The sequence below is a fragment of the Salvelinus fontinalis genome, chromosome 35, assembly GCF_029448725.1.
Source record: "Salvelinus fontinalis isolate EN_2023a chromosome 35, ASM2944872v1, whole genome shotgun sequence".
NCBI lineage: Eukaryota > Metazoa > Chordata > Actinopteri > Salmoniformes > Salmonidae > Salvelinus > Salvelinus fontinalis.
Window position 1 is genome coordinate 16,034,718 of NC_074699.1, and position 21,360 is coordinate 16,056,077.

At 47.8% G+C, this 21,360-nt stretch overlaps 1 protein-coding gene across 4 annotated transcripts in view; it reads left to right on the top strand.

Moving 5' to 3' along the window:
* LOC129834381 (malonate--CoA ligase ACSF3, mitochondrial-like) overlaps positions 1–12,615 on the top strand; it is a 49,860-nt gene extending 37,245 nt beyond the window's left edge. For 3 of the 4 annotated variants that reach the window (XM_055899305.1, XM_055899306.1, XM_055899307.1), the window contains exons 8-11: positions 9,410–9,544; positions 9,772–9,883; positions 11,427–11,478; positions 11,899–12,615. In XM_055899305.1, coding sequence (XP_055755280.1) covers positions 9,410–9,544; positions 9,772–9,883; positions 11,427–11,478; positions 11,899–12,120 — 521 coding nt within the window. In that variant the 3' untranslated portion in view covers positions 12,121–12,615. The remainder of the gene's footprint in view (positions 1–9,409; positions 9,545–9,771; positions 9,884–11,426; positions 11,479–11,898) is intronic. The other variant, XM_055899308.1, reaches the window with a different exon arrangement.
* Positions 12,616–21,360: the final 8,745 nt, after the last annotated feature.

Sequence of the window (21,360 nt, forward strand, 5' to 3'; positions counted from 1 at the left end):
GAGAGAGGAGAGAGAGAGAGAGAGAGATGGGCAGGGATAAGGGAAGTGGGCAAGAAAGAGTGGAGGAGGTACAGATGGAGAGGGGGCTGCAGGGACAGAGAGGGAGAGAGTCAGGGAGGAAGGAGAGGGGGATGCAGGGGCAGAGAGGGAGAGAGTCAGGGAGGAAGGAGAGGGGGCTGCAGGGGCAGAGAGGGAGAGAGTCAGGGAGAGCTGGCAGGGAGGAAGGAGAGGGGGCTGCAGGGGCAGAGAGGGAGAGAGTCAGGGAGGAAGGAGAGGGGGATGCAGGGGCAGAGAGGGAGAGAGTCAGGGAGGAAGGAGAGGGGGCTGCAGGGGCAGAGAGGGAGAGAGTCAGGGAGAGCTGGCAGGGAGGAAGGAGAGGGGGCTGCAGGGGCAGAGAGGGAGAGAGTCAGGGAGGAAGGAGAGGGGGCTGCAGAGGCAGAGAGGGAGAGAGTCAGGGAGGAAGGAGAGGGGGATGCAGGGGCAGAGAGGGAGAGAGTCAGGGAGGAAGGAGAGGGGGCTGCAGGGGCAGAGAGGGAGAGAGTCAGGGAGGAAGGAGAGGGGGCTGCAGGGGCAGAGAGGGAGAGAGTCAGGGAGAGCTGGCAGGGAGGAAGGCGGGAGCTGGCAGGGTGGAGTGGGTTTAATTGGCTTTTAGGGCTGGAAGGACAGAGTTCCAGTGCGCCGCACGCTGCTGTCACACCCCATTAGGCCCACTGGCCGGATAATGAGAGCCAGCACAATCAGCTCCCAGCAGACAGACCAGCCAGCCAGTCAGTCCCATAGCCAGCCACTGCTACTGCCAAGCACCCTGCCTGCCTGCCCCACCCGCCTGACTGCCTGCTCCATCCTACATACACATGCACACACACACAGTCACACTCACCATCACCTCAGGCAGCCTGCTTGCCATGGCGACCCTGCATCCACCAGGTCCATAGGCAGCTATATCCTCACTACCAGCCGAGGTTGGTGGGACAAGCTTTAGGAGAACAGGCTCATTGTAATGGCTGGACTGGAATTAATGGAACGGAGTCAAACATATGTTGGATTTGTTTGATACCGTTTCATTTATTCCATTCCAGCCATTACAATGAGCCTGTCCTCCTGTAGCTTGTCCCAGCAGCCTGCTCTGCTCACTACAGCACTACTTTACATTTACTTTGACATACCTCATATGCCCAGGCCTATTCACTCTATTCTGCTGCCCCCCTCCCTGACACTGGAGGTGTTAGGAGTCTGATGTCACCTCATCTGAAGGCTTGTGGCCAGTTCATATAGTTGAATAAGGAGGCTTGAGAATGTGCGCAGAGGTCCTTACTGTAATGATCATCTCATGACACAGTGTCAGTTTTCACAGTGCTATTCCCTGTCCAGTGCCTGGTTCTTTGTTTGTCACTATGTGTGATCCTGACTCTGTTGGTGTGCAGGCAGGGTGAAAAGGTGTGAGTTTCAAGACGAGTACTACTTACACTCTCCCTCACTTCCACCGACTTCCTCTCACACTCATACCCTTTTCACCCTCACACCTGCTCCCCCTCTTACACTCTCCCCCTCTCCGCCTGCTCACTTCTCCATCTAACACTCCTCCCTCTCGCCCTCCCTCTCTCCCTTTCTTTAGCCTCACCTGAACTAGCTGTCTGTCTCTCACCATCTCAATTTTTAACCCTCTCATCTTCCTATTGGAAAAAAAAATAAAAAATGTAACCTTTATTTAACTAGGCAAGTCAGTTAAGAACAAATTCTTATTTACAATGACGGCCTACACCGGCCAAACCCAGACGACGCTGGACCAATTGTGCGCCGCCCTATGGGACTCCCAATCACGGCCGGTTGTGATACAGCCTGGATTTTGAACCAGGGTGTCTGTAGTGATGCCTCTAGCACGGAGATGCAGTGCCTTAGATCGCTGCGCCACTCTGGATTTTACCCTGTGTGCTCACCCGTTACCATACACACAGACTCCCTCAGAGAGAGAGGGGTAAGGAGAGAGGACGAGGGAGATGAAGAGAAAAGAACAGGGAGAGCCAAGAGGTCAACATGGTTTCTGTTTGCCTGGCGGTCTCTTTAATTGGGTAAGTGTGGCCCTGCTGCAGCCTGACTGGCACCTCTATGGATAAGCTGTCACCCTGTTGAGCGCTCACTTTGCGCCCATCTCCACACCACGTTTGTTCCCATTGATTTTCCTCACTTCTCTTTGTGTCAACTCACTCGCTCGGCCTCTCCTCTCCTCCAATCTGCCCTGCTTTCAAACGTACTCCTCAGTAGCTCCCTTTCAGCTGTCTGTGTCTGCTAGATTACCTACCAGGGAGGGGGACAGAGTGTGTGTCAGTCTCGTTAACTGGCCAGGGGCTCTAGGCCACCTATTGAGCAGATCATTTACACTGGTTTAGAGTTACTGACTGTTTGACTGGGGTCTACCATGCCAATGGCCTCCCAAGTATACAGCACTAATGATGAGCCGGTCTCTGGACGTAGTAACGGAAACCTTGCCTCCACTAGTCTCATCCCTCTATCAGGATCTTAACATAATTTCAACCTCGGGACAACCATGGTGACACACAAGCACCCAGACGATGTGAGGAATCCTGCCAAGGCCTAACGCCATCATGAATTCATAACCAGCGTTGTGGATGGATCGTTATCTTTGACTCCCTCCATAAAATATTGACTGTGGTCAGATTTCTTCTGCCTCTGGTGTTTGTGTGCAGGCTGCCTGCCTGTGTGGTTAGGCTCTAATGAATAAGGTTTTCCATTGTGCCAGTGCAGACCTTAAGACTTCCCTCGTAAACAAGACCATTCATTTTATTAGCCGTAGCGCTGCGGAGATAGAAATGGAGAGGGGGAGAGGTAGAGGAAGAAAGAGGGAGAGACTGAGAGAAGTGGGGATCAGCTGGTCTCCAGCAATCTAGCAGGACAGCTCACTCTTTTTCCCCGGGAATGGATTATACACTGAAAAACAATAAATAATTATATCTATCAATAAATAAAGATGACTGGGAGGGAAAGCATTAGCAATTTTCCAAATGCTGCGTGCACATACCTATGAATAATGGAGGCGTCCTAAAAGTTGCCAGTTCTCAGGTAAGCACTGTTTGGGGACTACACATTAGCCTTGCTGTGCTCGTAATAACAGGCAGGCTTGGATGTGGGTGTGCAGGCCACTGGAGGGAGTGGGGAGAATGCTAACTAGGGTGAGAGGAGTGGAGCTCATCTCAGGGCAGAGCTCATCTCTGCACAGAGCTTCAGAGTATCTGTAGAGAAGAATGCGAGAAAGTCCCCAAATACAAGTGTGCCAAGCTTGTAGTGTCATACCCAAGAAGACCCAAGGCTGTAATCGCTGCCAAAGGTGTTTCAACAAAGTACTGAGTGAAGTGTCTGAATACTTATGTAAATATATATATTTTTACAAAAATGTCTAAAAAAACAGTTTTTGCTTTGTCATTATGGGGTATTGTGTGTAGATTGATGAACGGTAGGAAACTATTTAATCAATTTTTGAATAAGGCTGTAACGTATACAAATGTGGAAAAAGTCAAGGGGTCTGAATACTTTGTATATACTGTATATTTGATTTGTTTTATGATACTTGGAGTATATACAATATAATTTCATCAAAAATAATATTGCAATACTCTCGTGTCGTTTCCCCCCCCCCCCCCCCGATCACTAGTCTGCGGTCCGTTGATTTTGTGTGTAGTTTGTACTGTGGCCGGATTTTGCATTCAATCTGCAAATATTTTTTACATTTGTGTGTGTGTGCTCAGTGCGTGTTAGGTTTTAAAGTTTTGTCAGTCTTAACCTCTCAGCTGAGGTGAAACTAGTGTCTGCAGGACAGTCAGCAGCCTTATTTTCCAGGCAGGCAGCCATCACTAGTGATTTAAGCATTCCTCCATTGCTCCCAGCAGTGTTCTTCACCTCCTCTCCCCTCCCACCCTCCCCAATGTCACATTTCACCTCCGGTCACAACGCGGTGCCCCTCCAATGTCACATTCCCCTCACGGCTCTACCACCCAGCCTCCCCTTGTTCCATTTCCCCCATGGTAAGGCTACACGTCCATTCCAATGAAATGTTCCAATCAAGGTGTTGACATGTGGAACAGGATATGTGGTAAACACTAGTTCTACATTGAAATGCTATAAACATGCTGTGTGCCCGAAGAAGAAACAAAGACAGCCCACATGAGATTTATTGACCTACTCTACTTTTGTCTTGGCATTGATTTCCTCTTTTTAGCGGAAAGACTGATAGATAAATAGTGAATATTTTCTGAGCTGGCTGTCAACTGTAGACATGCTGTGGCTGATGGCAGATGGAAGGGGATGGAGGGACCTCTTTGTGCTGTTCTGATAGAGTTGGCCATGAGATGAGAGGATGGAGGTATAGGTAGGATGGAAGGAACAGCCTGTAAGTATTTTTAGACTCGCTGATAAGGCAGGGAAATGCCTGCAGTACATTGATAGGCATACCAGCATTACCGCTTCAGTGTAGGCAGTGTGCTGCCATGTTGATCTCTGCTATGTCTTGGCATAAATGGTTACTGTTTAGATTCTAGGGTGCTTGCTACTGCACCGGCTCTGTGCGTCAACATGGTGAACAGTTCCATGCAAACTGCAGTCAAGTAGTTAGTGTAAGTACACGCCAAATCTCCGGGAGAGATTATCAATCGTAAAAGTTTGCTCGCTATCTCGCCAAGACGACAATCAACCGCGAGCAACATAGTCAGGAAAATTAACATAAAGCAATTCTCTCCCTTTAATTGCATTGTACTATACAAATTAGATCACTCATCCGAGTGCGAAGCCGCTTTCTTGTACGATATTAATTACGCAAAAAAGGAGCTGTGACAAAAGTTAAGGATGATAAATAACATCAGAGCTGGTGATTTTTGTCAGCGGTTGTCTGTTATTCATCCTCATTAGCTGTTCCATTTAGCCGCCTGGGTTTTAATGTTGGCATTAATATTAATGTCTCCCTGCTTTGTGTTGAATGTTGTTCTTATAGAGAGATGGCTGTGAACATAGTAGCAGACCCCCCCCCCCCCCCCCATTCATCCAGCTCCGATAAGGCCTTCTCCTCTTGCTGTGATGCTGGATGTTCTCACTGAGAACATGGCTACTGGCTTATCTTCATCACTGCGCTACTTAGTTAGTTGATGGCGTCTTGTGTGAGGTGAAAATGCTGATTGACTGATACAGGACCAACTTGATGTCCTTAAACTTGCAACTGGCACAGAAATTGTACCATGTGTTCCATGTGTCTCTCTCTAACACCTAGAGCAGCGGCGCCTGGAGTTGACAGAAGTGTGTGTGACGCTGAGCGTGGCCTTTGTCATTTGTCTCACTCTGCCCTTTCTAGAGCCCCCCCTCACCAAAACCTCCCACGGTGTAAAGACCCAAAGACGAGCGTGGGTGTATGTTTGTGCCTCTGCGTTTTTTGTTTTGGCTTTGGGCGGTGCTGACTGTCACTTCCCTGCCTTTTCCCTGTCTCAGACTTCCAGCCTGGCTTGAGATCATGGTGGCAGGCAGGGGGAGACAGACACTGGCAAGGTGCTGAGAGGAGAAAGAAGAGGAGACATGCCACTGCAGACCAGGATACTTTTTCTGCGCTCCATCTTCTATTCTATTCCATTGTTTTTAATTTCTTCCGTGCCATCCATCGTTTTTTTTTTCAAGCCTACGAAGGAGATGAAAGCCCAGCGCAATTAGGCTTCTTATCGTTTTAATTAAGAAAGCCACTCGTCCATATCTCCACTCCTCCTCCGCTTGTCCTCCACAACAGTACAGACTGAGACTGGGTTGTCAAATCACAACTATTCTTCAGTGTGTCCAAAAGCCGCCCTCTCCATTTTTATCAGTTTCTTCTCCAATCACTATTCCCACTGGTCCCTCATTCCAAACAGGCGCTGTTTCTCTCTCCTTATTTTCCCATTCCTCAAAGACATAAGGTCACAACAGCCATCGTCAAGTGAGCACCAAGTGTGTCAAAGTCAGCTGAAGTGTGTTTGACTGTACTGTATGTTAGTAATATGTCTGTCTGCTGTGAGTGTAGACCCCTTTCCCCTCAGACATCATTGAGCAGTAAAGAGGGGTGAAGTGAAAAGCTATGCATATATTCCCCTCCACCCCCATGGCATCCCACTTATCTGTAGTCATGTAAAACATGTTCTCATTCTACTTTCTATTTACATGAGAACGGGGCTACACGCCTGTGACTAAATTTATTCCTGGCTTTTGGGGTTTTCTTCCTTAAAACCGAAGGGAAGGAAGGGGAAACTGTAAATACACTATTACTGATGTTAACACCCATCCAGTTCCTCTGCTCCCCCCTTCTCCCCCAATCCTCCTCTCCTCCCCCGTTGCCCCGGTCTATCAGTGCAGAGCAGTGGTCTGTGAAGAAATTCCCAATATCTAAATTTACACACTGTATCAATCTTGTTTAATAGACTGGAAAGCTTATTGCTCCGACGCGGAGCCGGGAGAGAGGGCAGTGGTGATAAATTGCGGCGTCCCTGCGACAGCCGCCCGTGATGTATAATGAAATATTTATGATTTATCCCGGCTAATAAACTGAAATGAAGTGCGTGATGTATGGGAACAGATGGGCCCTCTATTGATGCTGTGCTCGGCGGAGGCAGGGAGGAGAGAGAGAGGAGAGGGAGGAGGGCAGGCAATGGGAGAGGAAGAGACACTGTACGAAGGAGGGGGGAGGAGAGAGAGAGAAAGGGGAGATAGAGAGGAGGGGATGGAGGAGTCGCAGTACTGAAAGAGGAGCGTGCTGAAAGAGGCAGGATGGATAGAGGGATGTTGAGAGGATAAATTCATGTATTTTGGGAGGTTGAGATGATTAAGTGTGTGAGTGATAGAGAGGAGATGAGAGACTTTAACTAAACTGGTTTTGATTTATGCTTAAGTCTTTATCTAGTATTTCCTTACCCTGATACCATATACGATGGCAAGTGTGTACTATTCATATGATAATGTACACTGACATGAGTCATAGAATGTAGAGGTGACTATATCGTCTGGTAGAAATGAGACTGAATAGAAGGTCATGTCGTAGTTCTCTTCTCCTGATGCTGTATCTCTAATGAAGGAGGGGTGACCTTGAGATGTGTGAGAGAGAGGCTGGGTGACCTTGTGGATGTGTCAACAGCTGCACCTTCCACTTGTCCTCCACCAGTCACCAGCCCTGGGCCAGGCCCTGTTCTCCAGCACCTGCTTACCCCCCCCCCAAACACCTACACCTCTCACATACCCCGATACACCCCCACACCTCTCACATATACCCCCACACCCCAATACACTGCTACACCTCTCACATACCCCAATACACCCCCACACCTCTCACACTGCCCAATACACCTCTCACATATACCCCCACACCTCTCACACACCCCAATACACCCCCACACCTCTCATATAGACCCCCACACCTCTCACACACCCCAATACACCCACACACCTCTCACACACCCCAATACACCCCCACACCTCTCTCACACCCCAATACACTCACACACCCCAATACACCCCCACACCTCTCTCACACCCCAATACACCCACACACCCCAATACACCCACACACCTCTCACACACCCCAATACACCCCCACACCTCTCACATAGACACCCACACCTCTCACACACCCCAATACACCCACACACCTCTCACACACTCCAATACACCCCCACACCTCTCACACACCCCAATACACCCACACACCCCAATACACCCACACACCTCTCACACACCCCAATACACCCACACACCTCTCACACACCCTAATACACCCCCACACCTCTCACACACCCCAATACACCTACACACCCCAATACACCCACACACCCCAATACACCCCCACACCTCTCACACACCCCAATACAACCTCTCACATAGACCCCCACACCTCTCACACGGCCTAATACACCCCCACACCTCTCACACACCCCAATACACCCCCACACCTCTCACACACCCCAATACACCCCCACACCTCTTACACACCCCAATACACCCCCACACCTCTCACACACCCCAATACACCCCCACACCTCTCACACACCCCAATACACCCACACACCTCTCACATACCCCAATACACCCACACACCTCTCACACACCCCAATACACCCACACACCTCTCACACAGCCTTCATTTCCCTCTCCCTGCCTCAGCTGGGGACTCTGTAATGATCCACCAGAACTCTCGCCTTCTCTCCACACCTCCCCCTCGCCACATCTCAGTCCCATACTCATCCTCCACAATGACCCACTTCCCCTCTTCATCATCCCCCAGCCCCAGCTGAGCCCTCACACTCAATAACCAGCCCCTTATCACACTCAATAACCAGCCCCTTATCACACTCAATAACCAGCCCCTTATCACACCCAATAACCAGCCCCTTATCACACTCAATAACCAGCTCCCCCACACACACACACACACACTTCACACACACACATAAACTCCCCCTTCCACACACCACTCCCAAACAGACACACACACACACACCCCTCCAGTACTCCCCCGGGGTCACACCAGTAGGTGTCTATCATGGCTCTTCTGTCTGAGGTCACAGTATGACAGTCAGTCAGTGTTCCTCTCCTCAGCCTCTCTCTGAGCCCTGGCTGGTAGGTGTGGCATTTCCACTGAGAGAAAGTGTTACCTAGTGATGAGGTGTCAGGTGGCCTGGATGTCAGCCAGCTCCCAGATATGGTCCACGGATGTTTGTGTTTTTCTATATTATATAGGCTGCTGTTTTTACAGTGCCACAGAGACGGCCCGGCACACCTGAGTCTTGGCGTTGTGCTGCTAATCAGTGGTGGGCATGGGGGAGGTAATTAAGGGGAACTCCAGCTGAGCTTCTCTCTCTCTCCTTCCTCTCAGCTATTTGCCCAAGAGATAGAGGCAAAGCAGGTTGAATGCATCAGCTGTGTGTGTGTGTGTGTGTGCGTGCGTGCGTGCGTGCGTGCGTGTGTGGCGTCCAGTATATTGCCATTCACCTGCTGATTGATGGAGCTCTCAGTCTCAGCTGTTCTGCTGTGGACTGTGGTCTGTGGACTGTGCTGGCCATGTTTACTGTGGTTCCTCTGAGTCTCTGACACACTAATGAAGCAGGGCTGCGTTGTGGTACTGTGACTCTCTGAAACACTGAGCAGGCCTGCTTCATTATGCCACCCACCCTCTCTCCCTCCTGCACACACAAGCCTGTATTACACACAATATGCCAAGTCATGTGACAACCCGGTGGGAGTAGGGGTTGAATGATGGAGTGTGTGTGTGTTTTTCAGTGCGTGGTAGATGTGCATACCTATGATAGACGAGGACTGTTAAGCATTTTTTGCTGTTGTTGTTGCTGTGTTTCTCCAATCTTAAAGCCCAGTCTCCCTGTGTTTGTATGGTGTCCTGCAGGGGACACAGCGGTCTATAAGAATGGAGTGTACTGGATCATGGGCCGCACCTCTGTGGACATCATAAAGAGTGGAGGCTATAAGATCAGTGCTCTGGAGGTGGAGCGACACCTGCTAGCCCACCCTGATATCACAGGTAAACACACCCTCTATTGGCTCCTTTATGGTGCTTCTCCACTGCAGGGACTTACACTGGCGCTTGGCCTGAAGACTCAGGCTTTTGTGTTCCCATGGCTGGCACCATTAGATTGGTTGGGTTTAAACAACATTCATCATTTTACTCGTTGAAATATTACAGTAGCTTTCAGGGTGTGTCTTATTTCTGGGTGTTATGCTGATGTGTGGTGACCCTTGACCTCTCAGATGTGGCTGTGATTGGTGCTCGGGACGCCACCTGGGGACAGAAGGTGACAGCGGTGGTGCAGCTGAAGAGGGGGCGGAGCATGACCCTGTCAGAGCTGAAGACCTGGGCCAGGTAACAGGCAACACGAAGGACATTAATGTCACACTAGTTTTATAGCACCATAAAGCAGCATTATTAAAACCATTTTATAAACACTATAACTCCCAATAACTGTGGAAGTATTTATTTCAAAACCATTCATTGTACCACATCCATAAAAGTGCTTATAAATTGTAGATCCACTGTATTACAAACGTGTGCCAGACCGAATTCTAATAGATATTCTATAGCTAGCTGTCTCCTAGCTAGCTGTGCTTTGTCATGCTGCTCCATTCCATCAAACATTTGTTGTTCAGGGTTCTGTGGCTTTACTCTTTGGGAACACGCGACAAACCTTAAATCGTGTGTTTTTGAAAATAGAATTGCGTCCACCGCATTTATTGAATTAGAGGAAGACTTCACTGCTCAGTCCCCCGAGGAGTCATCCAGACTTGTTTATAGTAACTGCTGCTGAAGCCTCAAAATCAATAGCAACCTAACTACTGGAGAGAGAGAGCGAGAGAGACCACTCTCATTTAACTGAAGAGGCCAAGGGCAGATGTGGACTGATGAAGGGAGCTGAGGAGAGAATAGAGAGAGAGGGAGGATGAGGAAATGAGGGATTTTGATGGTGGAAGTCTGTCAGGCAGGCAAGCCGTTGCTGTTTCGGTCTTGGCTTCTTTTTTTCTATAAATGTCACTGTGGTTTATTTTTCCCCCCAACACTGGCAGAAGACACATGTCCCTTTCTGTGGAGTGGCTCAGGGCATGTCTCTCTCTCTCTCTCTCCTTATGCCCCCTCTCCGTCTCTCTCTCTCCCTCCATCTGTCTTTGTCTTTTTCTCTATCGCTCTCTGCCCACCCCGTGTGTGCGCGCTGTGGGCTCCATATGGTGTGGGGGTGTGCAGGCCCTACTGCTGTGGCCTGCTGGTCCTGCATGGTGGATTAGCAGCGCTGCCTGTCTGCCAATGACCCTGCACCCCCCCCACCCACAGGTGCTGCCTGCGGGCGGTAAAGCACAGGGCCAAGGCAGGGCCAGCCAGGGTGAAGGAGATGGAGAGGATGAACAGAAAGGGGTGGGACAAAAAAGTGCATGGATGCTCACTCCTCAGTGCCCCGGCTTCAGCTGTCACCCTGTATCTCTGTCAATCGCTGTGTTCCTCACTAGCTAGTGCAGACACACACAAACACTAACACACACACATACATACACAACAGGCAGAGTCTCCGAGAGATGGGTGTGTGAACAAGCCCCATTAGACAGACACACACACGCACACACACATATAGTTGTGTGACACAGTCATGCAGTCATATGTATAGAGAGCAATGCAGAGAGAGAGAGAGAGACAGACCCATCTGCTGCGAGGGGCAGAAGTATGATTTATTGATTGACTATTCTCTGTCTATCGCCACAACACAGCCATTAGATAATAAAAACGCTTCAGGCTTCACGGCTCGACATAACAACCAGGCATTCAAAATGGCAGACATTTAATTAGCTCAGCCTTGTGTTTTTGCCTTGACTATTTTGTTTTTATTTCATGCTGATTACATTGTTTTGTATTAACCAAATAGGAAATGTCTTGAAGCAGTCTGGGGGATATTACCGAGGGAGAGAGACGCTCTAGTGCGTATGAAGGATGTTCTCTTATCTCTCAAACTGACTGCAACACCAGAGGCTCAGCCTTTGTTCCACTGTAATTGTTATTGTGTGTACGCTCAAGTAGTGTCTCGTGGCTTTGTGCCTGTGTGTGCGTGCCTGTGTGTTAAGCAGTAGAAGAGGTAATATGTGCATGCCTTTATATGTGTTTCAGTCCTGTGTGTTAATTGTGTTGTGTTTCAGTCCTGTGTGTTAATTGGCATGTGTTGTGTTTCAGTCCTGTGTGTTAATTGGCATGTGTTGTGTTTCAGTCCTGTGTGTTAATTGGCATGTGTTGTGTTTCAGTCCTGTGTGTTAATTGGCATGTGTTGTGTTTCAGTCCTGTGTGTTAATTGGCATGTGTTGTGTTTCAGTCCTGTGTGTTAATTGGCATGTGTTGTGTTTCAGAGAGCACATGGCTCCATACACCATCCCTACAGGCCTGGTCCTGGTGGAGGAGATGCCCAGGAACCAGATGGGGAAGGTCAACAAGAAGGACCTACTCAAGCACTTCTTCCCCAGCTAACTAGTAGAGAAGCCTGCACCTCCTTCACGGCTCACCTCCTCCATGACACCTCCCTCCAGCAGGAGCAGAGACCCTCCTCATACTACAGTAAACCATTGAGATGAGCTCCAAGTGACTGACTCTCCAGACGGTGGTCTGGGGAAGAATGAAGAGACCTCATTGAGGATCCCACTAACTACACCACTGACCCCACTCAGCTCTGAGTTACCGTAGGACTGTTCACTGCTGGGCCTGGAGGCACTGAGCTCAACAGTGCTGTCTTACACGTGATTAAACTGCTATAGAGATATATTTAGTTTGGCTGCTATGACAGAGAACTGATTTAATACGATAAGGCTGCGGTGCCTTCTTTAAAGACTGAGTGCTGCGATCATTAGCATGACTGGGGTTCATGACATGAATAATTATGCCAACACACAAGTACATTAAGAAACCGTGAAAACGATAAGAGCAGCAAGAGATCCTTGACATTATACACAGAAGAAGAAGAAGAGGGGAATACAGTGCATTCTTAAATTGTTCATAATTACAATCCAGATGGATGCCCTTGAACTGGCAATGAAGTTTATTTTAATGTAATAAAATGGATGATGTATGGACATGCCGTTTTTGGTGTTTGGTTTATTGATTGCAGCCTTGCTTAATATTCAGCTACTGTGTAAGGGGTGACATATCGTGTGTGTGTGTGTGTGTGTGTGTGTGTGTGTGTGTGTGTGTGTGTGTGTGTGTGTGTGTGTGTGCAGCTATCATCCACCTCTCTTTTCATCTCTCCTACAGTCTACTGTGAGAGATAGTGACTACGCCATTCATTGTTTGACACCATCATCATGGGTCAAGAATGGATAACTTGAGCATTCCCTCTTAGCAGAATGGTGACATTTCATATACTACACTGAATAAAAATATAAATGCATCGTGTAAAGTGTTTGTCCCATGTTTCATGAGCTAAAATATCTCAGAAATGTTCCATACGCACAAAAATATCTCAAATTGTGTACGTAAATTTGGTTACATTCCTGTTAGTGAGCATTTCTCCTTTGCCAAGGTAATCCATCCATGTTACAGGTCTGGCATATCAAGAAGCTGATTAAACAGCATGATCATTACACAGGTGCACCTTGTGCTGGGGACAATAAAAGGCCAGTCTAAAATGTGCAGTTTTGTCACACAACACAAGTTTTGAGGACGCATGCATTTGGCATGCTCACTGCAGGAAAGTCCGCCAGAGCTGTTGCCAGAGTATTTAATGTTCATTTCTCTACCATAAGCTGCCTCCAAGGTCGTTTTAGAGAATTTGGCAGTACGTCCAACTGGCCTCACAAACGCAGACACGTAACCACGCCAGCTCAGGACCTCCACATCTGGCTTCGAAACCTGCGGGATCGTCTGAGACCAGCCACCCGGACAGCTGATGAAACTGGGTTTGCACAACCAAAGAATTTCTGCAAACCGTCAGAAACCGTCTCAGGGAAGCTCATCTGAGTGCTCTTCGTCCTCACCAGGGTCTTGACCTGACTGCAGTTCGGTGTCGTAACTGACTTCAGTGGGCAAATGTTCACCTTCGATGGCCACTGGCACGCTGGAGCAGTGTGCTCTTCAGGGATGAATCCTGGTTTCGACTGTACCGGGCAGATGGCAGACAGCGTGTATGGCATTGTGTGGGCGAGCGTTTTGCTGATGTCAACGTTGGGAACAGAGTGCCCCATGGTGGTGGTGGGGTTATGGTATGGGTAGGCATAAGCAACGGACAATGAACACAGTTGCATTTTATCTATGTCAATTTCAATGCACAGAGATACCGTGACGAGATCCTGAGGCCCATTGGTGTCATTCATCCCCCGCCATCACTTCATGTTTCAGCATGACAATGCACACCCCCATGTTACAATGATCTGTACACAATTCCTGTAAACTGAAAATGTCCCAGTTCATCCATGGCCTGCATACTCACCAGACATCACCCATTGAGCATGTTTGGGATGCTCTGGATCGACATGTACAACAGCGTCTTCCAGTTCCCGCCATTTTCCAACAACTTTGCACAGCCACTGAAGAGTGGGACAATGTGATGTGTCGCGCTGTATGAGGCAAATGGTGGTCACACCAGATACTGACTGGTTTTCTAATCCACGGCCCTACCTTTTTTTAAGGTATCTGTGACCAACAGATGCATATCTGTATTCCCAGTCATGTGAAATCCATAGATTTGGGCATAATTTATTTATTTCAATTGACTAATTTCCTTATATGAACTGTAACTTAATAACATTGAAATTGTTGCATATTGCGTTTATATTTTTGTCTATAGAAATACAAGTACGCATAATTACTCCATGGATTCTGAGAAAGACAGACTCTATAGTACTCCTACCATTGATGTGTTGGCTTGTTAAGAGCAGCCAGAGGCAACATCCTGTTCAATTTGAATATAGAGTTTGCATATAATTTAATATACAATTTGATAGTCTGTACACACCCTTGAAAATAGCAGAGTAAAATTCAGTTGGAGGTGTCGGAGGCAGGGGGAGATCTGTGTAGTTAGCCGATGTATCAGAGCCCCAACGTTCCTTCTCTTTGTGTTTGCATCTTTGGGAGTGATCTTGTATAAATGATGTTACGGTATGGCGCAGCTCCATAGCAATAAATCAGCACAATTACAGTGTGTGTGCCAAGCAGCAGGCAGGCAGGGCTGGAGCATGGCAGCATCAGGCTGGGAGCCAGTGGTGCTGCTGGGCAAACCTGGGATACTGGCTCACTGAAACCTGGCAAACTGCTAACACAGACACACACCTACAGTACAGCATGGAGAGAGAGGTACAGTAGAGAGAGGAAGACAACACACACCTACAGTACAGCATGGAGAGAGGGAGGACGAGAAGGGGAGAAATATGAATAAAACAAGTATGGAGTAAATGGACAGGAAGGGAGGAAAATAGAGGAAAACAAGAGAGTGGTAAAGAGTTGGGGAGAGAGTGGAAGGAATGAGCCTTCCTCCTCCACCCACAGTCACCAGAGACCTGATTAAAAGAGCAGGTCTATCGATCTGTGGGCTGGCAGGGCAGGATGGATGTGCTGGGAGGATTGCTGGGGCACCAGTGGACAGGCTCTGTGCTCGCAGCGCCCACACCGTGGCTGGGCCTGGCCAGCATGGCAGTCACTCAGGGTGGGCCCAACACTCAGGTGGTGGGAGGTCACTCCCAGGACTCTGGCGTGATGGAGTGCTTGTGCCCTTGGACTACTTCCTCCTCTTTTCCCCCCTCCTCTCCCAAACACACACACAGATACACACACCCCCATCCCACTAGCTGTGTGGCCGCTGGAGCGTGGTGGTCGAGGTTGTCTGCAGATGGCTGCTTATTGGGCCCCAGGGCCCAGAGGGGCCACCAGGGAGAGGAGGCAGAGAGAAGGGCAAGCGCTGCCCGCCTCTGCTGCGTTTCACTGGGCTCATCTCGTCTCCTGCACGCCTGCCTGCCTGCAATGAATGATGCTATAGCTGCATGCAGAAAGACAGACAGCCTCTCCCCTAACACACGGCGAGAAGAAAGAGAGGGAGGAGACTAGAGCAAGCCAAATGTCATCGCAATCTAACACGGAATTGAAATGAGCGAGGACGGTTTAATATTTGAAAGGGTGTGGGCTTTCAAAGAGAATGCCCTGATGCTTTGTATGGATACCTGGCTAATTGAGAGCTTTTGTATTTCCACTCAGCTCAAGGTGTTTCTTCATTTTTCCCTCCATGTTTCTTTTTTCAAACTTCTCTCTTTTGAGTCTTCTAAGACTCGGCACATGAAAGCGATCCATCATAAATGATTCAGAGAGAGAGAGAGAGAGGTTCATGCTGGATCCTCTTTGAACACTCCTACTGCAGAGTAAACAGGTCTGACTGTTTGAAGTAATTGCGAGATACAGGGAAGGAAATGTATTAAAAACATGGTACATAAATGGTATGTACTGGGAGAGAGGGAGGGAGAGGAGGCGAAAACAACAGCCTGCAAACATATACAGTCAAACGTGCACACTTTTGACAATAGCAAAAGGCTGTGTTCAAATGAACATTGCAGTGCCCGAGTGCCAAGCCGGTGGCTAATTGATTAATGTGACAGAGCTAATAAAACGTAGCGGAGTGAGGGATGGAAGGATGACAGGCCTCATGTTGTCTCTCAGCCGCTTTCCAGCCACGGGACATGGTGGGGGCACACACCCCTCACCTCCCCGCTCACCCCCCAGTGTCTGCTTGGGCTATGTGCTGTGGAAGCCAGCTCACTCACGCAGTACAGTGCTGCTGTTTGCATGCTAATGTTTATTCTGTTCTACCTCTGTGGCTCTGCCCAAGGCTTGGTTTTCATTCAACTCCTGCTAACTTGGGATCTCTTTTAAAGGGACAGAGAGCGATCGACTCTTCGTCACCACTGACACAATGTTACAACTGGCTCAATTCTCATGGGGATTGGATGTGAAGTACACTTTATTACAATAATAAAGTGTCCTGATTTAAGAATGTCTTGAAATAGTCTATCAATTCTATAAGGGATTGAAAATGATAGAGGAAAAGACATACTGTAGAGAAAAATACATACTGTAACAAAATATACATAAAGACATACTGTAACGAAATATACATACTGTAACAAAATATACATACTGTAACAAAATATACAAATATACATAATACAATTGTATTATCTTGTTTTTTATGTTTTCTTCATCGTCCGTCTCTAGAGGTTAATTTTTTCCAGTTCCATACTTCTCCTTTCTGCATATGTGAGCATTCAAGTGGGTGTGTGTATGCAAGTGCCTCTGTGCCCGAATGCATCTGTGTGGGTTTGCAGTTTTATCTGTAATGGACAGAGGATCTGGGCTGCAAACTTTTTGAGGAGCAAAACGGATCAATATCGAATTATCATGTTCCAGCACTCATAACTCGGTCTACTCAACAATGGGGAAAGACAAGGTCATGGGAGAATAAATAGCAGGCAGACTAGCTAATGATCTATCATTCTGGACAAGCGCAGGCACCCAGGAGCTGGGCGGCTGACAAGATCATTAATAAAAGCTGCTGGGAGCGTGATCGATCGCTCTGATGGATGATCACAGCCACAAATACTATAAAACACCTGGCTATCCCGTCATCCCCAGCCCCAAGGTGAGCTAGCCTGGTCAGAGTTGCTTCTGTCCTCTCAGTATCCTCTTCAGTCCAATCAAAACTCCTCACAAACAAACAGGCGTCTCTATCAGACCAACCTGCTGGGCAGATGGCTGTGGTGTGGAATCCTTTTAGTGTGTGAAAGAAACGGTCATTTTGTTTCTCTCTCTAGTGGTTAAGCTAGACTGCTGTGTGGCTGTGCCTCTGGGTGTGCTGCTGTGTAGCAGAGGCGCCCACTGTGAGGATCATTGTCGGCTGATGAATAGATACAGGACAAATCTGCTGGTAAATCTGGGAGTCAGCAGGTGCTGGAGTAACGCCGCACACACTGACTGGAGAAATGGGAGGGAGCTATTCATTATTGACCCGTTTTCACTGATACTAAACTCTGTGTTGGTAACATCTATCTCCCACAACTCTCTCTACTTCTCTCTCACACCCGTTCCTCCCTTACTCAGCAGTTCATCTAGATTCACAATCTGTATTTGAGGGAGGAAGAATGAGTAGAGGGGATGTAGGTAGCAGCTCCTTGCATGGGTGCGTGTATCAATATCTGTACATTGATCTGGCCTCTCGTCCTCATCCATCCAGATATGGATTGATTTTCTGTGCAGCTACCTGTGCGAGGTATCTGACTGATGGGTCCTGCTCTCAGAGCATGATGCAGGAGTCCCAGTCCTGTTTAGTCTTGTTCTGTTCCTCAGACATACAGCCAGTAAGGCCAGGGGCAGGACAGTCTCTTCAGTAAGGTGCTCAGGCAGGCCTGGGGTAAGGGATACATTTACATTTACATTTAAGTCATTTAGCAGACGCTCTTATCCAGAGCGACTTACAAATTGGTGCATTCACCTTATCCATGCACCAATATCCATATTGGTGCATTCACCTTATGATATCCATATCCAGTGGAACAGCCACTTTACAATACATGGAGGATTGGTGCATGTGGATGAGTAGTATTATCTCCCCGAGAAAATTGCAAGGATATTATGTGGGTCTCACAATGTCAAAGGCCTTAGTGCAGATTGGCTGTTTGACTGTCCATGGTTATGAGTCATGGGCTGTGTCTTTTAATGTGTAATGTCATGCCTGTTCTCTCCACTAAGACTGAGCTGAGTGTCTGTGCTGAGCCGGGTGGGTTGTCGTTTAGTCCTGATCATAAATCAGAGGGGGCATTGAGATCGCCACACTGGCGCTCTATGTGTAATTACAAAGCTGACATTTAAACAGGACCAGCCATATTTCATCCCTCTCCTCTCCAGCCCAGCACCAGACCCAAAGTGTACCACGGACCAAGTCAACGGTTTTTATTTTTCAATAAGAAGAAAGGGAAAATCAATAAGAGGTAAAATGCATTCTAATGCCTCGTTAATGGGTCTGGGTATTAATTATTCAGCGGCGCCCATTTTATCTGCTCATTAAAGTGGCAGCTGGGAGGAGAAATATGCAGCATTGTGCTGCAATAGCCAGGATCATTACCACAATCTCCTCTCCACAATGCAGGACGAGCGCAAGCACACGCACGTGCACGCGCACGCACACACACACACAGTACCAGAGCACTGACGGAACAAAGGTTTTGGTCAATCTCATCTCCTGTGTTTCGGTACTGTTCATGTGCATGTGCATTCCTGTATCTGTATGGGAGTGTGTGTGTGTGTTTGTTGTTTTTTGTACGTAAGCATTATATATAATAGATCAATCTTTGATATACAGATGCATATCTTTACATAACACTGTCTCCACAACCCCATCCATCTAGCCCAGGACATCTTTAATGCAGGAATGGCAGTGTTGGAGGGGAAATTAAAATTCCTCTTTGGCCCACTGTCGACCTGCGTAAGCAGCGTGATCTGTCAGTAAGGCTGCGTGACAGGATTTCTAATGACACTGCAGCCGTCCTGGGCACAAATTGCTTTGACTTGATTTATTTCTCCTTCTTTTACCACCACCATCCCCCTTCACCACACTGCCATTCAAGCACCAAGCCAAGCAACACACACATGTACACACACACTCACACATGCTGAAATCTCCTCTCCAGTACCATGCCAGTGGCAGAGAACATCTGTCTTTCGGTCCCCCTGCCACACAGCGTTAGAGTCAGGGTAGGTCGCTCACTCGAGCGGCCTGCCTGGGAAGGCCTCTGGCCAGAGCTGGCTGTGGTGGGGCGTCCAAGCGGAAACTTGTCCTGCGGTCCATCCTGCCTGCCCCTCTCCCTTTGTGTGTTTGGGCATGGGGGTGGTGGACATGGACAGGCATGGGGATGAACTGGAGTGGAACTGGATCAGGGGGCACTAGGGCCTCAAAAACATCCAAGGTCTCCCAGGCTATTCTGGTGTTGGTTCTGTCAGAGTGTATCTATGTTTGTGTTTCTCTCGGGCAATGCTGCAACCGCCCTGAAAATGATGCTGCCATGTGCTCAGTCACTGTTTGACCAGTTTTAATCTCTCTGCATTTAGACTGTTTAAATTGTTTCAGTTCAGTTAAGTTCCTATTTATCTAACCAAAGTGGAATCCTATCAGAGCAAGCAGCCAGGCGTCTGTCAGTCAGGCTGCAGATAGCTCGCTCATGCAAGAACAGCGACAGATAAGGAGGGAGAAAATGCTATTTAATCAGAAGGGGGAGGGGGGGAGGAAGAGAGAGGCTGAGCGCTGGGGAGGCAGGTGTGCTTTAAGGACATTTTAGTTCCACTTTCAGGGTCTCTCTCTATCTCCATTTCTCTTTCCCTCCCACTCTCCTTCTCTCCCTCCATCTCTCCTTGCCCTTTACCTCTGTACAGGCAGAAGTGGGTGAGGTATTTATCATCTTTATTCCTGGAAGTTTGAGGGCCCTGCGTGGACCTGATAAATGGGGCAGGCAGTGATGTGCAGCCACCTCAGGTGGGGAAACGAGACAGCTATTTAGTGACTGAACAAGACACATCACTTTTCTTTTATTGTTTTCAAACCGCATGGAGGAGGATAAAACAGAGCCGAGGCAATCTAAGAGAGGGGGGAGAAATCAACAGGAGTACTATCGTTTCCCAGAAAGGAAAACACAAATAGGCCCAGGATGGGCCAATATCCATATATACTGGAAAATTGCCTTGGGTGTTGACAAATCTTTTTCACTTTGACAATGATTACTCTGTTATAGCACACATAAAGCATTTAGACAGCCTCCCTACCAATGAGACCACTATCTCTGGGAGCAGAAGGGCTGCAGGAGGCAGCAGGACGTGTTTTCAGGCCCAGGGCAAGGGCGCTCATAGTCAGGGCCCATCAGTGTGTGCACGTTTCTGTCTCCGTGTGTTTCTGTCTGTGTGTTAAGGTTGATATAGTAATCAAAAACAAAAGCTGAAAGGAAAACGAATCATGACAATTTAGTAAACTGAAATAAAAATAATTAGCAACCTGTTTAAAAAACTATACTGAAACTATGAACTTTGACTCCAAAACGAACAAAATAAAAACCATCATGAATTATGTTTATGTCATGTTTTTGGGGTGGGACAAAAGCGTGTGCTAGCAAGGTCTACAGACCTGACTTAGTTACACCAGCTCTGTCAGGAAGAATGGGCCAAAATTCACCCAACTTATTGTCGGAAGCTTGTGGGAGGCTACCCGAAACGTTTGACCCAAGTTAAACAATTTAAAGGCAATGCTACCAAATACTAATTGAGTGTATGTAAACTTCTGACCCACTGGGAATGTGATGAAAGAAATAAAGCTGAAATAAATCATTCTCTCTACTATTATTCTGACATTTCACATTCTTAAAATAAAGTGGTGATCCCAACTGACCTAAGACAGGGAATTTTTACTGGGATTAAATGTCAGGAATTGTGAAAAACTGAGTTTAAATGTATTTGGCTAAGGTGTATGTAAACTTCAGACTTCAACTGTACCTGTGTGGAGTTCCATATACAACAGCAGTCCCATGATTCAGTATACACAGGGTTTCTCCCTCCCCATATTGACTGATACCATTCAATAATAAAAGTTGTTGGTAAAATTTTAATGCAGAGTGCGAGCTCTCTCTCCATTCAGAGACATCAGTATCAAGCCTGTCTGTCAGTCTGGACTTCATCTTGCAAGTCTGGCCCTGCTGGCCCTATACATGTTTCTGTGAACACGGCCACTGTTCTATTACCATTGGCAGTTAGGATAGTTACGGTAGTTTGAACAGGTCAGACTGAACCTACCTAATTATATTCTC